At 43.0% G+C, this 20,807-nt stretch overlaps 3 protein-coding genes across 3 annotated transcripts; 1 reads left to right on the top strand and 2 right to left on the bottom strand.

Moving 5' to 3' along the window:
- The first annotated feature begins 75 nt into the window (after positions 1 to 75).
- On the top strand, positions 76 to 3,065 carry LOC109424331 (ADAM 17-like protease). Its single transcript, XM_019699431.3, has 7 exons — positions 76 to 272; positions 339 to 1,087; positions 1,152 to 1,346; positions 1,491 to 1,629; positions 1,709 to 2,614; positions 2,684 to 2,843; positions 2,914 to 3,065. Exons 1-7 carry the CDS (start codon positions 179 to 181, stop codon positions 2,948 to 2,950), a joined length of 2,280 nt encoding a protein of 759 aa, XP_019554976.2. The 5' UTR covers positions 76 to 178; the 3' UTR covers positions 2,951 to 3,065.
- Positions 3,048 to 19,251, bottom strand: LOC109424333 (tRNA (guanine(10)-N2)-methyltransferase homolog). The gene is made up of 4 exons (XM_029859974.2): positions 19,079 to 19,251; positions 18,164 to 19,025; positions 17,907 to 18,105; positions 3,048 to 3,438 (listed from the first exon to the last, which is right to left on the bottom strand). Exons 1-4 carry the CDS (start codon positions 19,142 to 19,144, stop codon positions 3,078 to 3,080), a joined length of 1,488 nt encoding a protein of 495 aa, XP_029715834.2. The 5' UTR covers positions 19,145 to 19,251; the 3' UTR covers positions 3,048 to 3,077.
- A 61-nt stretch (positions 19,252 to 19,312) lies between these two features.
- Positions 19,313 to 20,128, bottom strand: LOC109424334 (trafficking protein particle complex subunit 6b). Its single transcript, XM_019699434.3, has 3 exons — positions 19,915 to 20,128; positions 19,593 to 19,856; positions 19,313 to 19,524 (listed from the first exon to the last, which is right to left on the bottom strand). Exons 1-3 carry the CDS (start codon positions 19,987 to 19,989, stop codon positions 19,399 to 19,401), a joined length of 465 nt encoding a protein of 154 aa, XP_019554979.1. The 5' UTR covers positions 19,990 to 20,128; the 3' UTR covers positions 19,313 to 19,398.
- Positions 20,129 to 20,807: the final 679 nt, after the last annotated feature.

The raw sequence follows: 20,807 nt of genomic DNA on the forward strand, positions 1-20,807 counted from the left end.
GTCATCAGCGGCACGACCGATTTACCAGCGGCTGGTCTTGTTTTTCTCGGCGTCTGATGCTTCCACGAATATTCGTGCAAACGGCGCAATCCTGAACAAAACAAATATGGCGAACGAGTGAAAAATCTCCAGTTTGTGCGTATAAATTAGTGCTTTCTGCTTGAAAACTGATTAAAAAATGAATCAAAAGTGGTGCAAACGCTTTCCCAGTGTTCGATTTACGTCAATAAGTATAATTTTCTCGATATTTTGCTTAATTCAAGCGACAAATGGTGAGTAAATGTTTGCGCCTCCCCTGAAGGTATGCAAAGGTAATTTATCGATCGATCGATTTGCAGCTCAACTTCACAAGAATCTCAAGCACTACGAAACGCTTCACGCGGACGATCTCACCCATCGGATCACGAAACGGGGCACCAAGCATAGCAGTCACCCGTTCAACACGATCAAGGAGGTCGAATTCAAGGTGCTGGGACGGAACTTCCGGTTGATTCTGCACCCGCACAAAGAGGTACTGCACAGCAACTTCCGGGCATATTCGGTCGATGGGAGTGGGATGGAGTCGATCGTCCATCTGGATCACGATAACTTCTTCAAGGGGAGGGTTTTCGGGGAGTCGGATTCGCACGTGAATGCGCATCTGGAGAATGGAATCCTGACGGCTTCGGTGGTGCTTCCGGATGAGACGTATCATATAGAACCATCGTGGAGGCATTTGGATCAGCTGACGGACAAGCACATGATTGCCTACAAGCAGTCAGACATCAAATTCAGCTGGGATGATGTGGATGCGATTGAAGGAGAAATGGGAGGCGTTCCGAAGAGTTGTGGGTACATCAAAGAAGGTGCTGAGTTGGAGGGAAGTGGCGATGAAGAGGACAGTATGGGGTTTGGCGAGATGCCGTCAGTGTGGACCGCGGAGGCTGAGGGCGATGAGAAAGGGGAGAAGAAGTCACGTGTAAAGCGGCAGGCAGACCAGTATGAGTACACTCCCACGAAGACCAGATGCCCTTTGCTTTTGGTTGCGGACTATCGATTCTTCCAGGAGATGGGCGGCAGCAACACCAAAACGACCATCAATTACTTGGTTCGTGATGCGGAACTGCATTCTAGAAACTAGATTTTACCATAACAATTTTGAATAATTTCAGATAAGCTTGATCGATCGCGTGCACAAGATCTACAACGACACTATTTGGCAGGATCGACAGGATCAGGAAGGGTTCAAAGGGATGGGTTTCGTTATCAAGAAGATAGTCGTTCACTCGGAACCCACGAGGGTACGGGGAGGCGAAGCACACTACAACATGGTTCGCGAGAAGTGGGACGTTCGAAATTTACTTGAGGTGAGTTAATGTTAGGCTATAAATAATTTTTGATGTTTGTGTTAGAGAACACATTTTCTATTTCCTAGAAGAAGATGATGTTCAAGTTTCCAATCTCTTTTAACGCTGCTTCGGATTTCGACTTTCAAAACGATCGTTCTTAAGGTGTTTTCTCGTGAATACAGTCATAAAGATTTTTGTCTCGCTCACCTATTCACAGACCTGAAGTTCGAAGGCGGTATTCTAGGTCTAGCTTATGTTGGATCGCCCCGACGAAACTCTGTCGGCGGCATTTGTACACCAGGTGCTTCTTGAGCTCACAATAATGAAACTTATCTATCAATTCTAATTCTGGAAGATTCTAATCACCTCTAATCTTGCAGAATACTTCAAGAACGGGTACACGCTCTATCTGAACTCGGGTCTGAGCAGTTCCCGCAACCACTACGGTCAACGGGTCATCACCCGCGAGGCGGATCTTGTCACCGCACACGAGTTCGGCCACAACTGGGGCTCGGAGCACGATCCGGACATTCCCGAGTGCTCGCCCAGTGCATCCCAGGGGGGCAGTTTCCTGATGTACACCTACTCGGTCAGCGGATACGACGTGAACAACAAAAAGTTCTCACCGTGTTCGTTGCGATCGATTCGTAAGGTCCTGCAGGCCAAATCCGGGCGGTGCTTTTCCGAACCGGAGGAATCGTTCTGCGGAAATTTGCGAGTGGAAGGAGACGAGCAGTGCGATGCCGGATTGCTCGGCACGGAGGACAACGATGGATGCTGCGATAAGAACTGCAAACTTCGGCGCAGTCAGGGAGCGGTTTGCAGCGATAAGAATTCTCCGTGCTGTCAGAACTGCCAGTACATGATGTCCGGGGTGAAGTGTCGAGAAGCGCAGTACGCCACGTGCGAACAGGAAGCCAGATGTACCGGGAATCACGCCGACTGTCCGAAGAGTCCTCCCATGGGAGATGGAACCATGTGCCTGGAAAGGGGACAATGCCGCAACGGGAAGTGTGTTCCGTACTGCGAAACGCAGGGACTACAAAGCTGCATGTGCGACACCATGGCCGATGCTTGCAAGCGATGCTGCCGGCAGAGCATCAATGAGACATGCTTCCCTGTGGAACCGCCGGATGTACTGCCCGATGGAACGCCCTGCATTCAGGGTTTCTGCAACAAGGGCATGTGCGAGAAGACCATTCAGGACGTGGTAGAACGCTTCTGGGACATCATCGAGGAGATCAACATCAACAAGGTGTTGCGATTTCTGCGCGATAACATTGTCAGTGAGTATCTTCGTAGACCTTGGTGATCGTCTGGAATAGGAATAAACAGTCGAATCATTTGCTTTACAGTGGCCGTTGTAATGCTGACAGCATTGTTCTGGATTCCGGCTAGCTGTATCATATCGTACTTCGATCGGAAAAAGCGCAAGGAGGATTGGAAGGAATACGAATGGAGTCAAAAGTTGGACTTGATACATCCCAGCGATCGCAGACGAGTGATTCACATAAGGTAAGCAAAGCTTTTTTCCACTGGGAAACGCCATACAGCCATCATTTCTAACGTGTCCTTCTTTCGGCAGGGTCCCGCGACAGAAAATCACCGTCGCACGAATGTAAGTACTCAATTCAAACATCTCATAATTGCTCCCCCAATCCCCCAACCCGCACTAGTCCCGCGTAATCTTAAGATTTCGAATCAACAAAATACCAAACATTCAATGTTCGAACCGAACCTCTCGGTCATTTATTTATCCGTGGTCGTATCACCACCGCCGCCTTCTCGACTTTTCGGATACTTCCACTTGCCATCGCTAGGGTCCAGCTGCTTGCCCCGTTTGATTGCCTCTTCGCGCCCCACGTCTCGCATCGCCAATCGACGCTCCTTGCGGGTTCCGCTGTTCTGCAGCACTGTTTTCATGTACCGCTGTCGGAAGTTATCGATCATTACCTGCGACAGTTCGTAGGAATCCATGTCCTCTTCGCGGTCGGAAATCTTCTCGTAGGTCAGCAAGCGGCGGGCGCTGTACACCGTCAACGGTTGCTCCGAGTTGGCAACCAGCTGGAAACACTTGTGCCGGGGAAGCATGTCCGGTGTGGAGTCCTTCCTGGAAAGGGGAAATTTGTATTGGGAGTCAGGTACTGTATCGTGCAGAAGTTAAAGAATTAAAAGTTTTGGGAGAAAGTCCAGGCCAAATGCGAACACATAGGTATTGCTGAGTCAGCAATGCTGACTGATTGAAGAAGTCGCTATTGATATATTCGTCATCATTGAATCATAACTGAATGTAGTTTATTGGTCTCGCACAGTGAATGATGGATCGCTTCAGTCAGTGTGGAGAAGCTGAACAATTAACCCTTTCCCGCCTATGGTGTCTGCAGAGCACCATAACTTTGAACCCTTAAATCTCTGAAATGAATAAAGTTTTTTGAATGTTTTTAATAGTAAATCATAAGTTTACACGTTTTTCTTTATTCTATGGCATTACACTAAGTATGCGCATCGATGTTTTTGTTAAAGAAATTTGCCACGAAAACCTATTTTTTCGACAGAAAAATAATGGCAAACTGTCACGACTTAACTAATGACATAGTTATCCTCATGGAATGACATAAAAATAGTTTCCTAGCACATTTACTATTTATTAGCGTAGTCAAACTATGAAGAGAACGGAAACATGTAAGTAAACCCTTAATTTGATGCAATATGAATCTGGTGCACATATGCACCACTGGGCATATGACGTGCAAAAAATAAGTAACCTTCCAATGTAATCGTTATTTGCATCCCAATCTAGAATTGTGAGGGCATAAAAGCTCATAGTTTTTGGAAACAACTTGTCTCTAATCGAAATGGATTTGTAGAAAAGTGGTTCGGAAAAAGATTTTTACGAATTATAAAATAACGAATCATGAGCTTTGAACGTATTTATAAAGAAAAAAATGAAACAAAGTTCTCCAAATGCCTGGTGGTGCTCCACAGCACCACCTCAGATTTCAGTTATAATGGCTGTTGCGTATTGCGATAATTAATTAGGAAAAAGTTGATTTTACTCTTCAAATCTAATTCCCTCATTTCAGGATCTAATAGGTACTTTTTGAAAACATCTTTAACTACTCTAACTAAGCGTTCCGCTTGCCCATTACTAGTGGGATTATAAGGAGGACTTTTCATAACTTTTACTCCATGTTTCTGTAGGAAAGATGTAAATTCTCTAGAGTTAAAAGGTGCCCCTCCATCCGTAACCATCACATCAGGTAACCCAAATCTAGTAAAAAGGGATGCAAGCGAATTCTTAACCAGTTTTGCATCTGTACCATGCAACATTACTTCTATTTCCATCCACTTTGAGTGACTGTCTACAACCAACAGAAAGGTTTTACCTTCAAAATAGAAAAAATCAGCATGGATACGACTGAAAGGTCTGGTCGTTGGTATCCATTTATTATGAGGTGGTTTTGCTGGAACTATACCCATTTTTATACATGCCTAGCAAGATTTCACAAAATGCTCTATGTCGGTTGATAATCCAGGCCAAAACACCGTTTGTCCTGCCAAATGCTTCATTTTTGTTATGCCAATGTGATTGGCATGCAGAAGCTTAAGGCTCAAGCATCCGTCATCATTTTTCGGAAAATAAAAAGCAGTTTTCTCGCCGCAAATCAAATCTAGGATCATGAAAATATATTCACTGCATTATATTCCTCATGTGGAGTACAGTGAATATATTTTCATAGCAAAAACTTTTGTTTTGAACGAAAAAACTGCTTTCAAATGTTTGATGATGACGATGATTTCAATGACGAAAAGTTCAACGTTAAGTAAAACATTTTTTCAATGATGTAGGTATAACAACTCTGTCTTGGCAAAGAAGGCAATTTTGAACCACTTCAAGATCAGTTCTCAAAGAAGCAAAATCTTTAAACGAACCCTGTAGATTTTCCGGCCAATCATTTTCAACAAATTTTATCACTTCTGCCAAACAAGAATCCGTCGAAGATTCTTTGGCTATCAAGGCATAATCTAGAGGAAATGTGCTTGAAAGGTTCAAACTGTTTATATTTCCAATATCCAAGCTTTTTGGTACTGACTGTTCTAACGGAAATCGTGAGCAAAAGTCAGCGTTACCCATGTTCACAGATGCTCTGTATTCAATTACAAAATCATAAATAGACAACTCCATAGTGTATCTTTGGATCCTAGTCACAAACAATGAATTGGTGCCCGTTTTGCCAAATATACCTACCAAAGGTTTGTGGTCAGTATACACCTTGAATGTTTGGCCAAAAAGAAATTTGTGAAATTTCTTCACCGTGCAAACTAGTGCCAATGCTTCCAAATGAAGAATGGAAATAGATTCGGGGTCAGCTGTGTCGGTTATAGGTCAGGCTAATTATAAGAAATTGTTCTGCGGTGTTCCAATGGTTCGATCTAGTAGGCACTTGGTAGTTGTTGATGGTGCTCGCCTAAGAATACTTGGTGAGATTTTGGTGCAGGTTGAATTGAATGGTGTCGTGGATGAGCAAAAGTTAATTGTCTTAGAGTGTAGCAACAGCTTTGTCCCATTGATAGGCAGGTCTTGGTTGGATCGTTTCTATCCAGGCTGGAGGTCTGGTTTTACAAATGCGACGATGATCAATAATTTGGCTCAAGATAAAGGTATAAAAGGAATAGTTAACGGTTTGAAAACTAAATACAGTAAAATTTTTGATAAAGACTTTTCAGAGCCGGTTGTTGGATATGAAGCTGACCTGGTTTTGAAAAGCGACCAACCGATTTTTAAGAAGGCCTATACTGTACCGTACAAGCTAAAGGAGAAAATGGAAAAACACTTGGAAATGCTCGAACAACAGAAAGTGATAACACCTATAAAGGCTAGCGAGTGGGCGTCACCTGTGATAGTGGTAGTGAAAAAGGATCAGGATATCCGAATGGTAATAGACTGTAAGGTATCAATTATCAAAGCAATAGTGCCTAATACGTATCCACTACCACTAGCACAGGATATATTCGCCTCCCTAGCAGGTAAGGTTTTCTGCTGTCTTAATCTGGCTGGTGCTTATGAACAGGTTAAACTATCGAAGAGATCCAGAAAGTTTACTGTTATAAATACGATGAAAGGGTTCTATACATACAACAGGCTTCTGCAGGATGCTTCGAGCTCTGCGGCAATTTTCCAACAGATCATGGATCAGATACTGCACGGTTTGAAAAATGTTAGTTGCTATTTGGACGACGACTTAATAGCTGGAGAAACAATAGAAGAGTGTGCTAAAACTTTGGAATTGGTTCTCGACCGGCTAGCAAAAGCAAATGTGAAAGTTAATTTCAAAAAGTGCAAATTTTTTGTAACTAGACTGCCATACTTGGGACATCTGTTAACTGACAAAGGTCTTTTGCCGTCTTCAGAAAAAGTTTCGACGATTAGCCAAGCCAAAGCACCTACAAATGTTACGGAGTTAAGAGCTTTTCTTGGTTTGGTCAATTTTTATAACAAATTTTTACAAAATGTTTCGACAAAGCTAAGGAGTCTTTACGCTTTGTTGTCCAACGATGCAAAATTTGAATGGACTGAGGAATGTGAGGAAGCTTTTCGATTTTCCAAAACAGCTTTGTCAAACGCAGATATGCTTGAGTATTACGATCCACAAAAACCACTCATAGTAGTTTCAGATGCTAGTTTATATGGATTAGGGGGAGTGTTAGCCCATGAAGTTGATGGTTTAGAAAAGCCCATATGCTTTACTTCATTTTCATTGAATTCTGCTCAAAAACGATACCCCACTCGAGAAGCCAAAGTTCGAAATTGGCACTACCAGAAGTGCAGAGAAGGAAGCGCAGTTACCCGAATCCAGACGACATGGAATTCCAGGGCTGGTCTGAGCCTGAGGAAGAACCATTTCTAGGGTTTCCCGAACAAGTATTGGAAGACAGATACGGCCACAGTTCCAAACAGTCGAAGCGACCGAAATTAGACGACGGTGTGATCATGACCAGAAGCCGAGCGAATAGACAGAATAGTGGACTAAGGGAACGTTCAAAAATTACGTCCACCATTTGGGGGAGGGGGGGGGGTCTAGAAAAGTGTGACAGTACGTGTATTGGGTATAGGGAAATTGCGTGACAGAGGGGGGAGGGGGGGTCTAGAAATCCCGAAAAACGATGGACGTAATTTTTGAATCTTCCCTAAACTACAGTAGACGTTCGATAAGTGCAACATGTTTACGTTTCAGTTACCGAATGAAATTCGCTAACTGCAACGACTGACAGCCGTCAAACAGTTGTCAATCACTGTTGGACGCAGCCAGAATGCACTCAAAAACATCGCAATGCAGCTGTAGTGCATCTGAAAAACATCGCAGCTCTGTTGACGTTTCGTTTTTGACAGATAGCGGTGCGATAACTGCAAAATTGTTGCACTTAGCGGACTTGCAGTTAAAAAGCATTGCAGTTAAACCGTTTGCACCGAGCGAACGTCTACTGTAAATGAATTATTCTGAACGAAATATTTGCATGAAGTGCTTTCAGATCTAGCAATTAAGTAAAAAAAAGAATTCGAGTACTTAAAAAGAATTGTCCGAATTGTTTTAATCATTAAGCTTTACTGAATATAATAAGTTAAGTGTTAAGTTCACAAAAGTTCTATAGAGGGAAGGACTGTTGCGTATTGCGCAATCGATATTTTAAAGATGTAACGCGTTCAGTGTTTAACGTTTAGATCGGTTTCCAACACCTCTTCAAGTGAGAGAACTGAGAGAAAAGAGAATGAAATAAAATAGGATGAGATTGATCTGTGACTCCAACGAGAATAGTTGTGTTGTCTTCAATTTGATCAAATGGACGAAGTTCCCAATTAAAGTATTATTAGTTTAATTTGTTAAAATATAACAATGGCTTTGGACAATATTTTATGCATAGAGAATAAGATTTTGTTCTACCATTTTGAGCAAAAGTAATAAAAAATATTTGTAAACACAAAAAGAAGTCATGAGCGGGAGAGGGTTAAAACTACTTCTGCTGGAAGGTTACTTTTGAGCTGTTGTTAGGGCCGATTTCTTTACCCGGGCTTAAATTTTAAACCAGGCTTAGCAAAATTTTAAGCCGGGCTTAACTTTTTTCGATTTCTTCACCTCGGCTTAACCACTAAACCCGGTTTACTAAAGCTACGGTTTACGTTAAGTGTGGCTTATTTTAAGCGGTGCTCTGAGGTGGCTAAGGGCCGATTTCTTCACCTCTTCACCGAATTCGGATAGGGTGCTGCAGACTGAGCAATAGTCCCAGAAATCACACTCATCATCACTAGCTGCTTCTGCCCCCCAGGAACCACTCACATCTTCCCATGCTTCACACGGTGGAATATTGCTTGAATCTTCTTGAAAATCACTCCCATCACTAGCAGCTTCATTTACACTACGGTTTGGCACTTTTTTTCCAGCTTCACGCTTGATGGCAGCTAACTGGGCCTTGGTTTTTCGCGGCATTCTTCGCAGTAACACGTAAATTGAACTTTTATCACCCACAAAAACTTACGTTCAATGAGTCATGTACATTATTGAACCGACTGATGCTTCGAAACGTAAACAAAAAACATATGATCGAGCATATGGTGTTTTCTCGTCAGTGTGGCCGAACATCCTGCTTCCAGCGACTTCACAAAATGAAATAAAATAATGGATGATGCTATTGCACGTTATTACGTGGATGAGTATTTTACATTAACTTGAATCAATTATGCTAATACAAAAGAACTTTATGAAACACTCATAAATGTTTATTTGTTTAGAATAAACGGTCATTTTATTAACTTTGTTTTGAGTAATGGCAGCGCACTCCTGGCAATGCTGGCCAATGATTGCAAGGCTCACACATGCTCGCTAGGATATTGCCACACATAATGCAATGTATTAGTATAGCAGCCGTGGTGTACCGATTGCATTTTATGAGTTCATAAAGTGATTTAATAAAACGCAGTTTTCTTTTATTTAAGTTAATGAACAGTGATAAATGTGCCCAATATACATTCTTTGAGAACATATCGTGCAAGTGGAATACATTTCAAGGGAAATTTTGGTGCGCGAGTGAAAGAAAAAAGCCGTTGAATTGTCGTGTTGCTGGGGGCGATATCCCACGCAAAACAGAATAAATTAGTGTTAGTGCTGAGCCGTGGGAGCATAATTTATTTTCTAAAACAGTTTATTCCAAAATATGATGATATTATCGCCTGTAAAAGGTAAATGGTAATAGAATGATGTTTCAGAATTTGCCTGAAATGTTTAGAATTGTGATAATGTATCTATTTGGGCCGTAGCAAGCCTTTGAACTTGGTGGCGGTTTTTTATCCTCGATTTCGAGCCTTGTCAATGATTAATGATGATGATACTTTTAGAGGATGGAGGTTAGTTTCCTCTTAACGCGTAAGCAAGGCTTACCCATACAGTTAAACCTGGCTTAACGCCTAAGCCAGGGTGAAGAAATCGGCCCTAAGCAGCGCTAAGCCAGGCTTAGGCCGCAAATTGCAGAGTTTGGGTTTCTTCACCTGCTTCATGGATACATTTGTGAACAGCAGAAATTATTTTTATTAAAACATGTACACATAGGAACGATGCAATTGTAAAACGTTTGGATACGGATGAAGGCAATGATAAAGAAAATGATTATCTACAGCCGGCGCGTCGTCAATATAAAATATTCGACATCGATTTTTGGAACAATCAAGTTTTTACATTAAATTGAAAGTCTTCAAAAAGGCACCGTGTTGAAGGTTTTGGAAATTTTTCATCCTGATTTGGAAGTCGAAAGTACATTAGCATTGAAGTTTCTATTTATTTCGTCCGGTGCTTCCATAATTTCAGGTCACAATAAACATATTTTTGCCTCTTATGGTTCAAGAGATATAATTTTTTAACAAACAAACTTAGGATGACAATCAAAAAAATGTTCTAATAACTTGTTATACACTGATTTCTTACAAAAACTTAGTTCAAAGCACGTTTAGCCCATCGAATATTCAACATTTTGACTCATTATAAATATAAAAAGTATTATTCATGTTGTACTTCTAAATTTTACTTTGAATAACTAATCGGGTGACGTTGGATATTTTCGGCAGGTTTGTTCTCTTGGTCGTGTGGGTTTTTGTCGGCCAAATACCTGAAACATGGCCATATCATTCAGCTTATTTTGGAAGGATTTGAGGCCAGCTTTGAGGCGCTGTATAGTATACATAAACTGCGTAGATTCTTTCTTGGCCATACACCTCCGATCTCCTTTAGTAGTTTTTTGTTCGAAGAAAATTTTGGAAATTGGTTTGGACAGGTCTACAGACTTTAGCTAGAATTCCCCTCTCCCCTATGAGTCTACATCTTGGTCTACGGAGGTTGATCAAGTTTATGGACAGGCTTTTAAGAAACACCTTGTACGAAATTTCCGGAGAAATATCGGAAGGAAAGTAGGTGAAAAAACTTGCGAAAAATTTCGCAAAGACTTATACAAGCAATCTCGTGAGCAAATTTGAAAGAAAGCCTGAGAAAATCTGCAATACCTTTCTCGAAAAATAGTTCTGGGAATAATCCCAGGAAGAAATATTAAGGACATTCAAAGAGAAACTCTGAAAACTTTTAAGAGATATTCCTAGATGAACCACGGGCCAAATCCCGTGAGGAAATTCAAGAGAATAATCCAAAAATCCTCTGGATAAAAACTCCGGCAAATCTTCAAAAAATAAAACATTTTAAAAACTCGTAAGAAGAATTCAGAGAGAAACTGTGAAAAAAATTATAAGAGGATTGCGGTAGACACCCAAGAAGGAATCCTGGACAAAATTCAAAGAAGAACATTACTAAATCAAGTTCAGTTTTAAAACCGAGTTTTAAACTATGCGAAGAATTTAACAGTCATGTGGTCTGTAGAATTACTTATTGGGCTGCTGAATTTTTTTTCTGATTTCTTAGAGTGTTTTGATGTAATTTCTTTTTGGAATTGATTTTGGAAATTTCAATGCAGTTTCTTGCCAATGATCAAAAGAACTCTGGAAAAATCTAAGAAACATTCTTAGATTAATCGATTTTTCGATGACTTTTTTTTACTTTGCTACTATTTTCAAAATCCCCTTCGAAAAAAAACCTGAAAAACTCAAAAAATTTCGTTTTGTCTTATGAGTAGACACCCTAAGCGTTTCCCGAGGGTTTTTTTTAGAAATTATTTTAGGAGCTCCTGCAGGAGCTTAAGTTTCATTCTCTTCAAAAGTTCCTTCAATTTTCATTCTTAAAAAAAAACTTCATAATTTAATTTTATACACTCTAAAAATTCCTTTAAGAATTTCATAGGATTTTTTTTTAATTATTTCTGATTTTTCTCTAAGAATTACTTAAATTTTTCCTCTGGGAGTTTCTTTTTAGAATTTTCCCTATGAGAATTGCTCCAGGAAAATCCTTCAGAAAGTTCAATTTTTTTTTTCAATTATATCATGGAATATTATGGAATTATTCCAGTGTAAGAAATTCTGCATGTAGCCTTGGATGTATGTTTTAGAAAGAACTGCCGGAAGAATTTCTGTAAGACTTCTCGAAAACTTTTCAAGAGGAGCTACTTTCTCTACTTAGTGCAGAGCAACCATAGTGGTGGCTGGATTGAGAGATCTATGCACTCTGGGCGATTGCTCGTCATTTCTTTGAACTGTGGCCAACTCAAGAGGAACTTCTCTTCTGAAAGGATTCTCGCAGACTTCTGAGGAAATAGCTGAATTCTCAAGGAATTCGTGGAGAATATTCTGTAATTTTTTTCGGAAGGAGTTTCTACAGTAACTCCTAGTTTGATTCCTGAAACAATTTTCAAAGAAATACTTGATAGAATTCCAGCAGAAACTGTTTGAGGAATTTGTGGACGAGAAATGTCTGCACCTTGCCAAACTTTTTGGGGAAAATCCCTTAGAAACTTCAGAAGAACCACTCCTGTAAATCCTTAAGGAACTACTGAAAAAATTGTTCTCAGAAATGTGTAGAGATTTTTTTTTAACTTGCTTTGGGGAATTGGAACATCTGGAGAATCTCAAGATTTTTTGGAGAAATGCCTTGTAGAATTTACAGAGGAATTTCCAAAAAAAAAAACTTCTTGGATTGTTTTGTAAAAGAACTGTGAAGGAGCGTCTCTATAGGGTTAATACTGAAGTAATTTCATATGAAATATTTTATAAAATTCTAGCAGAAACTTTTCGATGAGTTTTTGGGCGAGAATAAGTAATTCCATGAGGAATTTTTAGATAAATACTTCGATAGGCTTCTTAATGAATTGATTGATTTGTCTTTATTAAAGAGACTTTCAGCCCTTGGCTGGTTCGTCTCTATTGTTGATGAAATCCTATGGAAATTTCTGAATGTTTTTAAACAATTTTTCAAATATTTGTCGGAATCGGAAACCTGTTGACATAAATATCTTAGAAAAATTGGAACATTTGCGGAAAGCCATGGAGGCACTTCTCTTAAAATTTCCGGAGAAACTTCTGCAACAACTTTTCGAGTACCTTTGGAGAAACTCCTGGAGGACCATCTTGGGGAACTTTTGAAATCTCTTGGGAAGCTTCTGTAGAAACTTCTGGAAGAACTCCATGGAGGCAATTCTTGAAGAAACTGTTTGAAGTTCTTCTGGAGGAGCGTTATTTATTTATTTATTTATTTATTTATTCATTGAATTGATGTAACTTAAGACATTAACATTAATCTTATGTATCGTTACAATATGATGTTATTCTCGTTAACTAGAAGAATCTACTCGCTAAGTTTTGATGGCAGCACTGTGCCATTGAGCATCATTGTGCCATTGAGCATCACGCATTCATCGAATACGCAATCGACAGTGTGAATGGACCATTAGTGTAACGCAATGGGGCACGAATGAAGAGGGAAAAGGAAATGAATAAAGATCAAACCAGTTTGTTACCTCGACCTGTAAAGACGTGTTTTACTGCTTTCTCTGCTATTTTCCATCCAATAGGTCATGGGCCTGTGAAGTAGCCATTTTGTTTTTTGTGCAAAGTGAACACGTAGAGACAAGTCGTGGATATTTTGTTGAATTGTTTTGGACATTTTTAAATTCGACAAAATGGAGAAGATCGGTATCGCGAAGTTGACGAACGATAATTACGATTCGTGGAAGTTGGAAGTCGAGTTTTTGTTAGTGAGAGAAGGACTTTGGAAGTACGTCTCGCCGGGAGTGAAGCCGCAACTGGATGCTTCCGGATCGAACGCGCCGGCGGTGGCTGCCTGGGACGAGGGAGACCAGCGAGCGCGCGCGACGATCGGTTTGTTGCTGACAAGAAGTCAACACGGACACATCCGGAATACGAATTCCGCGAAGGAAGTGTGGGACAATTTGGAAAAGCAGCACCAGAAGAAGACGCTAACGACCAAAGTGCAACTGCTCAAACGAATCTGCGACATGGAGTACCACGACGGCGACAACATCGAAGAACACTTGATGGAGTTCGAGGATTTGTTCGAGAAGCTGGCCAATGCCGGAACAAAGCTGGACGAAGATCTTCAAGTGGTTCTAGTGTTTCGAAGTTTGCCAAGTTCGTTCGATGCACTGACGACGACGCTAGAAAACCGAGCCGATGATGAGCTGACCCTGCAGCTAGTGAAGGGCAAGATTATTAACGAAGTGCTCAAGCGGCGGGAACCATCGGCAGTGGATTCGGTTGTTCTGAAAGCGGACGAAAAGAAGAAAAGTGTGGGGTGTTTTTTCTGTGAGAAGCCCGGCCATAAGAAGAAGAACTGCATCTTGTGGCAGCGGCAGAAGAAAGAAGAAGGTGCCAGTAGCTCAGAAGCGAGTGGGCATCGTGAACAGACGAAAGTGTCGAAAAAGCATGCGAAGGCAAAACTTGCCAAATCGGAATCGGAAGCGTTTACGTTTCTTGCCAGTGAGTGCGCGACGAAAGAGTGGATTGTCGATTCCGGCGCGAGTTCGCATATGTGCGCGAATCGGAAGTATTTCGTGTCGTTGAGTGAACCGCGGCAGGACACTCCGAAATCGGTAACAGTTGCCGACGGTAAACGGGCGGTAGTGAAAGGCGTCGGATCGTGTAAATTTTCTTGCGTCGGAGGCGGTGGTGACGAAAAGCAGATTTCGCTCAGTGAAGTACTATTCGTTCCGGAGCTCGACATGAATCTCGTGTCGGTTGGCAGGCTCGTTCAGAAGGGAGCGAGAGTCATCTTCGACAAGAACGGCTGCACGATCGCGAACGGCGACAGGATTGCTGCAGTTGCACCGTCAAGCAAGGGCCTCTACCATCTCCAAATGGTGGAACGAGCGAATGCGGTTTCGGGACAGTGTCATGCAAAGGACTGCATACACGAGTGGCACCGGAAGCTGGGACACCGTGATCCTCAAGCTATTCTGGATCTGGAGCGTAAAGGTTTGGCAACCGGCATCAAGGTACGTAACTGCTCAGTGAAAATTACTTGTGAACCCTGCTTGGAAGGGAAGATGACAAGGCTGCCATTCCCCAAGAAGTCAAAGCGGAAGTCGAAGGCAGTGTTGGATTTGATCCACACCGACTTGTGCGGGCCGATGAATACGGCTACACCCGGTGGTCGTCGATACTTCCTATCGCTAATCGATGACTACAGCCGCTATACCACTCTGTACATTCTGAAGAGGAAGTCGGACACGGTGGATGCTATCCGGGACTTCGTGCATCTGGTAAAAACGCAGTTCGGAAGGCCTCCGAAGATCATTAGATCGGATCAAGGAGGAGAGTATCGCAGCGCAGAGTTGGTTAATTTTCTCAAGCAGGAGGGTATTCAGCAGCAGTTCACGACAGCTTACACGCCGCAGCAGAACGGAGTCGCGGAGCGAAAGAACCGTTCGCTCGTGGAAATGGCTCGGTGCATGATCATTGAGTCAGGATTACACTATCGGTACTGGGCCGAGGCGGTTAACACGGCAAACTGTCTGCAGAATATGCTGCCAACGAAGCCGGTACAGCAGACGCCCTACGAGATTTGGTACGGGACGAAACCGGACATGAGCATGCTTCAGGTGTTCGGTTCAGAGGCGTACGTGTTCATCCCGAAGGAGAAGCGGACGAAGCTGCAGTCGAAGGCGCGGAAAATGACTTTCGTTGGGTATTCCCAGCAGCATAAAGCGTGGCGTTTCATCGACTTGAAGACAAACGAAGTCGTTTTCAGTCGTGATGCTCGTTTCTTGCAGTCGGATGAGAAGGTTGAAGATTTGGTCGCTGAGGATTTCTTCGAGCTGCCGGCAAGGCCAACTGGCAACGTGGAGCAGGAGGAGTCGGACGAGTCCGATGAAGAATCCGATGAATCAGATGGTGGTCCGGACGAAGATAGCGATGAAGAAGAATTTCGTGGTTTCGATGAAGAGTCTTGCGAGAATTTGGTTCGTGGCTTCGACGATCCAGCAGACCAAAGCGTGTATGAAGATGCCAGTGGAAGTGAAGAATCTTGCCGAGATGAGGATATCATTCCTATCCAGGAGGAGTCGAACCACTTTCAGGAGGAGCAACTCGCAGGTACACCTCGTCGGTCAGCAAGATCAACGAAAGGTATCCCACCTGAACGTTATATGGCGGATGGCAGGTTAGCTAAGTGTCTGCAGGACGAGCCTCGGAGTTACCAGCAGGCGGTGAGTGGTCCTGAGAGTGATCACTGGAAGGCTGCCATGAACGACGAACTGAAGTCGCTGCGGGAATGCAAGGCTTGGGAGTTGACATCGGTGCCGCCAGGAAGCAAGACGATCGGATGCCGCTGGATCTACAAGAAGAAACAGGATGAGCAAGGTAAAATAATACGTTATAAAGCTAGATTAGTGGCGCAAGGTTTCACACAACGGTACGGCCTGGATTACGACGAGGTGTTTGCCCCCGTCGCCAAGCAAGTGACGCTTCGTACTCTATTGACCGTCGCCGGGCGAGACGGAATGAAGGTAAGGCACGTTGATGTGAAGACGGCATATTTGAATGGCGATTTGAAGGAGACCATCTACATGCGGGCACCACCAGGACTACGAGTTGGAAGTGACAAGGTTTGTCGGTTGCGCAAAAGCCTCTACGGGTTGAAGCAATCAGCCAGGGTTTGGAACGAGAAGCTGAAAAATGTACTGACGCGACTCGGATTCAAGCAGGCGGAAGCTGATCCGTGCCTGTTTGTGCGGAAGAAGAACGACAGCACAGTGTATATCCTCGTCTATGTGGATGATATGCTGGTCGTCACCTCCAATGACAAGGAATACGATGGGATTGTGAAGGCTCTGGCTACGGAGTTCCAAATAACAACACTTGGCGAGGTGAAGCATTTTTTGGGGATAAGAGTGACGAAGGAAGGTAACGCCTACTGCTTGGACCAAAAGGCATACATCGACAAGCTGGTTGAACAGTTTGGACTTGCGGATGCGAAGGTATCAAGAATTCCTATGGACGTCGGATATCTACAGCAAAAGGAGGAGTTGGAGAGTCTACCGAACAATGACAAGTTCCAGAGCCTCGTCGGTGGTTTGCTGTATCTATCAGTGAATACCCGGCCAGACATCGCTATAAGTACATCGATTCTTGGAAGGCAGGTGAGCAAGCCAACGAATGCGGATTGGACGGAAGCAAAAAGGGTTCTACGCTACCTGAAGGCGACAAGCGAGCTGAAGCTGGTATTAGGTGCCGGCAAAGAAGAACTTCAGGGGTACGCGGACGCAGATTGGGCCGGAAATGTAAAGGACCGAAAATCGAATTCGGGCTACCTATTTCGCTTGGGTGGTGGCTTGATTTCGTGGTGTGCCAGAAAGCAAGCGTGTGTGGCACTTTCATCGACCGAAGCGGAGTATATTTCGTTAGCTGAAAGTTGTCGGGAGCTGCTTTGGCTCAAAAAGCTACTGAAGGACTTCGGGGAGCCTGTACAGAAACCAGTGCAGATCTTCGAAGACAACCAAAGTTGCATCAAGATGTTGGACGAGAACGCAGGACTGAAGCGATCCAAGCACGTGGACACCAAATATCACTTCGTGAAGGATTTGGCAGAATCACGCAACATAAATGTAACGTATTGCCCATCGGCGGACATGTTGGCGGACATACTAACGAAACCGCTGAACAGGGTGAAGCTGGAGAACATACGCGAGAGGATTGGTCTACGATCTCAGCGCGATGAGGAGGAGTGATGGCAGCACTGTGCCATTGAGCATCATTGTGCCATTGAGCATCACGCATTCATCGAATACGCAATCGACAGTGTGAATGGACCATTAGTGTAACGCAATGGGGCACGAATGAAGAGGGAAAAGGAAATGAATAAAGATCAAACCAGTTTGTTACCTCGACCTGTAAAGACGTGTTTTACTGCTTTCTCTGCTATTTTCCATCCAATAAGTTTTTGTCTTTCGCTTTCAAAATGTTAAAACTGTTCAAATGTCTTCAAATTGAAGACATGTCTTTACATTAGGTATCTCAGCTTTTAAGGCCCCTCGACTCGAGAAGCGTTCGTTACACCATCAAATATACATAAAGTTCGAAAGATTTCCAATGCCCAAACCGCCCAGACCCGTTGCTATTGAAACTTGCTCAACAAAACTTACCTCAAAATCGGGAACCAGCAAACTAACCGTCCTCCCAGCTTGAGATACCGTGCCGAGAAGTTCATCAAATCTCGATACAGCTGGTCGAACTGATATGGTGACGTCGATGGATAGTGAACACTGCCCTCATTCAAACAGGTTGCCCTCTTCTGGGTTTTGAATTCAATTCGCTCTGTAGCTTCCCGAATGCCATACGGTGCTGAAATGGACACAGTAAGTCGTGAGAGCTGTTGAAGATACCCTTACCGAATTCTTACGATCCGTGATTATGCTATCGAACTGGAAGTCACTTTTCCAGATACTTCGCGAGAAATCCGAAACCAGGACGTCCAAATAGTTTCCCTCGCACCCGTACTGCTTCAAATTGGCATAGATGTTCTCGTCCGCTTCGCGAACCTTTTGGTTCACTCTGGTGGGCTTTGATTTCCCGTGAACCGTCATGTAGTCGATGTCCGTCCCCAGAACGTACGCTCCGAATTTGGCCGCAGCCACCAATAGCGATCCGGATCCCACGAAAGGATCGTACACCACGTCGCCGGCCTTGGCCAGTCCCTGATTGGCCATCAGCAGCGACAGCTGCGGATCCATCGAAGTGTTCCCGATGAACTTCCGCTTTTTCAGCGAAATCTCGTTTATCATGTCTCGTCGACCATCCACCACCCACTTGCCGAACAGCACATCCAACGGTTGCTCCGGAACGTCCATCGGATCCAGGCCCCAGAACTCGATGTACCAAAAATGCACGTCTGGTGTTTTTAGATTGACCGGGCCTTCCGCAGGGAGATACTGAAGCGTTTCGATCTTGGCCACTTTTTCTGGTTGCGTGAAATGCTTGTTGTACGTTTCTACGGTGACTTTGAAGCTTCGATCCTTATCGAACACCGAACTTAACGCGGTTCGATTGGTTTGGATGTAGCTTTTCAACTGTTCGTGGAACGTGCTGAGATGGTTGGAATGGGTCCAAAGTTCGAAGATGCAGCGAAGCGACATCGAGCGGGAAGCCAGTTTTTTGGCCGCCTCGTCCCCGTTCAGTTCCACTATCCAGAATGGATTTTCCGGTTTATGATCGGGACCGGTGTTCATTTTGAGGTTCCATAACCGAAGTAGCGAGGCAATTTCCTAGAAAACTTGAATGACTTTTTGTTCGAATTTAAATGATGTTGATTACTTACTGCCTGCCGGAAGTCTACGTGTTCCTGGGCAAACCAGAGGACGTATTTCTTCCACGCTGAAGACATTCTACTATCTAATAATGGTGATATCACGACCGAACCGAACAAAACTATAGCTTTACGGCTTTACGATCTCTGTTTACAAACCGCTCCACGCGCAGTAATCACACGTGTTTGACGTTTCTTTTTAATATGTCAATCTTCTTTGACAGAAATCATACAAGTTTTGGTCGATTTGTTTTGCTAAAGATTTTCGTAATTTAAATGTTTATTTTCATATTTTCATTAAATTTTATTTTGATTTAATAACAAAAACGTAATTAGCCCCTATTCACTTGGATATGGAATTTGCACGATGGCATGGTTTGCACCTCAGCGGTCACGGTGCTCGTGATGCCCAGATTCGCCAAGCTTCCACGTACCAACCCGCACGTAAATGCCACGAACTGCAATCGAAAAATATGTATGCATTACCTAGAACTCTTTCGACGCCTTCTCTTCCCCTCAAACTCACCTTCGGGGCGTGCTCCAGGTACTGCGAACTGGACGACAACCGGGTCAGAAATCGGAACGCATTGTCCTGCAGAACGTAAACGCCCTGGTGGTTCGTCCGCAGGTTGTCGATCTGCTTCTTGTAGATCGAGCTCCAAAAGTCCGTGCAGATGAACTTCATGGTGTCCAGTTCGTCCTTGAATCGGGGCCATTCGCGCGTTAGCCGTTCGATGATCCGGTACCCGGTCGAATAGCCGATGTACTCAAGCGCCGAAAGGTCGTTTTCCTGTAATTTTTGTTAAGTCTCAGCTTAAAATTCGTCGGAACAAGATACTAAACCTTACCTTATTGGTTTCCTTCGTCAATGTGTAGTTAACAATTTCGGAATGTAAATACTCGAATATTGCCTCCTCTGCCATTATGGTTATTGATGTAATTTCTCAAAATCAAGTGAAATCTGTAAACCAAATTATTTTTGTGAAACTGGGCTGCTTGCTACACTTTTCCAAATTTTGTTTTCCTTTGATTTTCTTTTTGTGTTATCTTCACAACCCTGGTGGTAAATCTCAGGGCATTTACACTCAGAATTAAATAAACATTCAAAAGCAAATATTTTTCAAGCGGCGTCGCACAGTGGAGTTTATGCGGCAAGGGGTTTCCAACAAAATTGATTACCTGTCACTACTGAGAAAATTACTCTGATTACTCATTGATTACTGTGATTACTATGATTACTTATTGATTACCAAGATTACTATTGATTACTCAAGATTACTACAGATTACTTCTGACTACCATGATTACTTGTGATTACCTTGATTACTTGTGATTACTTCCCAACTAATATTTTCAGCGCTATAAGCTTCAGTCATTTGCTTTTTGTTGTGTAACCATCGAATAAAAGCAGTCAACGCTGAATAAAAGGGAAGCTAGTCAAATATAAATCATAAGCTAATACACGACTGCAAAAGAAGCACCATACAGCTACCAAACTCGGTTTTCAGAAATCCATTGCTTGTCTCACTGGGGTTGCCGTTACTCCACTCTATTCCAACTCCGGGAGATTTCCCGGAAGATGTGAAAACTTGACCAAATCGAATAGGAGTCTCCATTAGCAAAATAGCTGCTACTATACAGTACAAATCGTTATACTGACAAATCCCCAAACCAGCAGTGCTTTAAAGGCCGTTATGCGATTTCATTACAGCTAGAAGCTGTAATAAAGAAACTGTTGGTT

Source organism: Aedes albopictus, chromosome 1, assembly GCF_035046485.1.
Source record: "Aedes albopictus strain Foshan chromosome 1, AalbF5, whole genome shotgun sequence".
In the NCBI taxonomy this organism is placed as follows: Eukaryota; Metazoa; Arthropoda; class Insecta; order Diptera; family Culicidae; genus Aedes; species Aedes albopictus.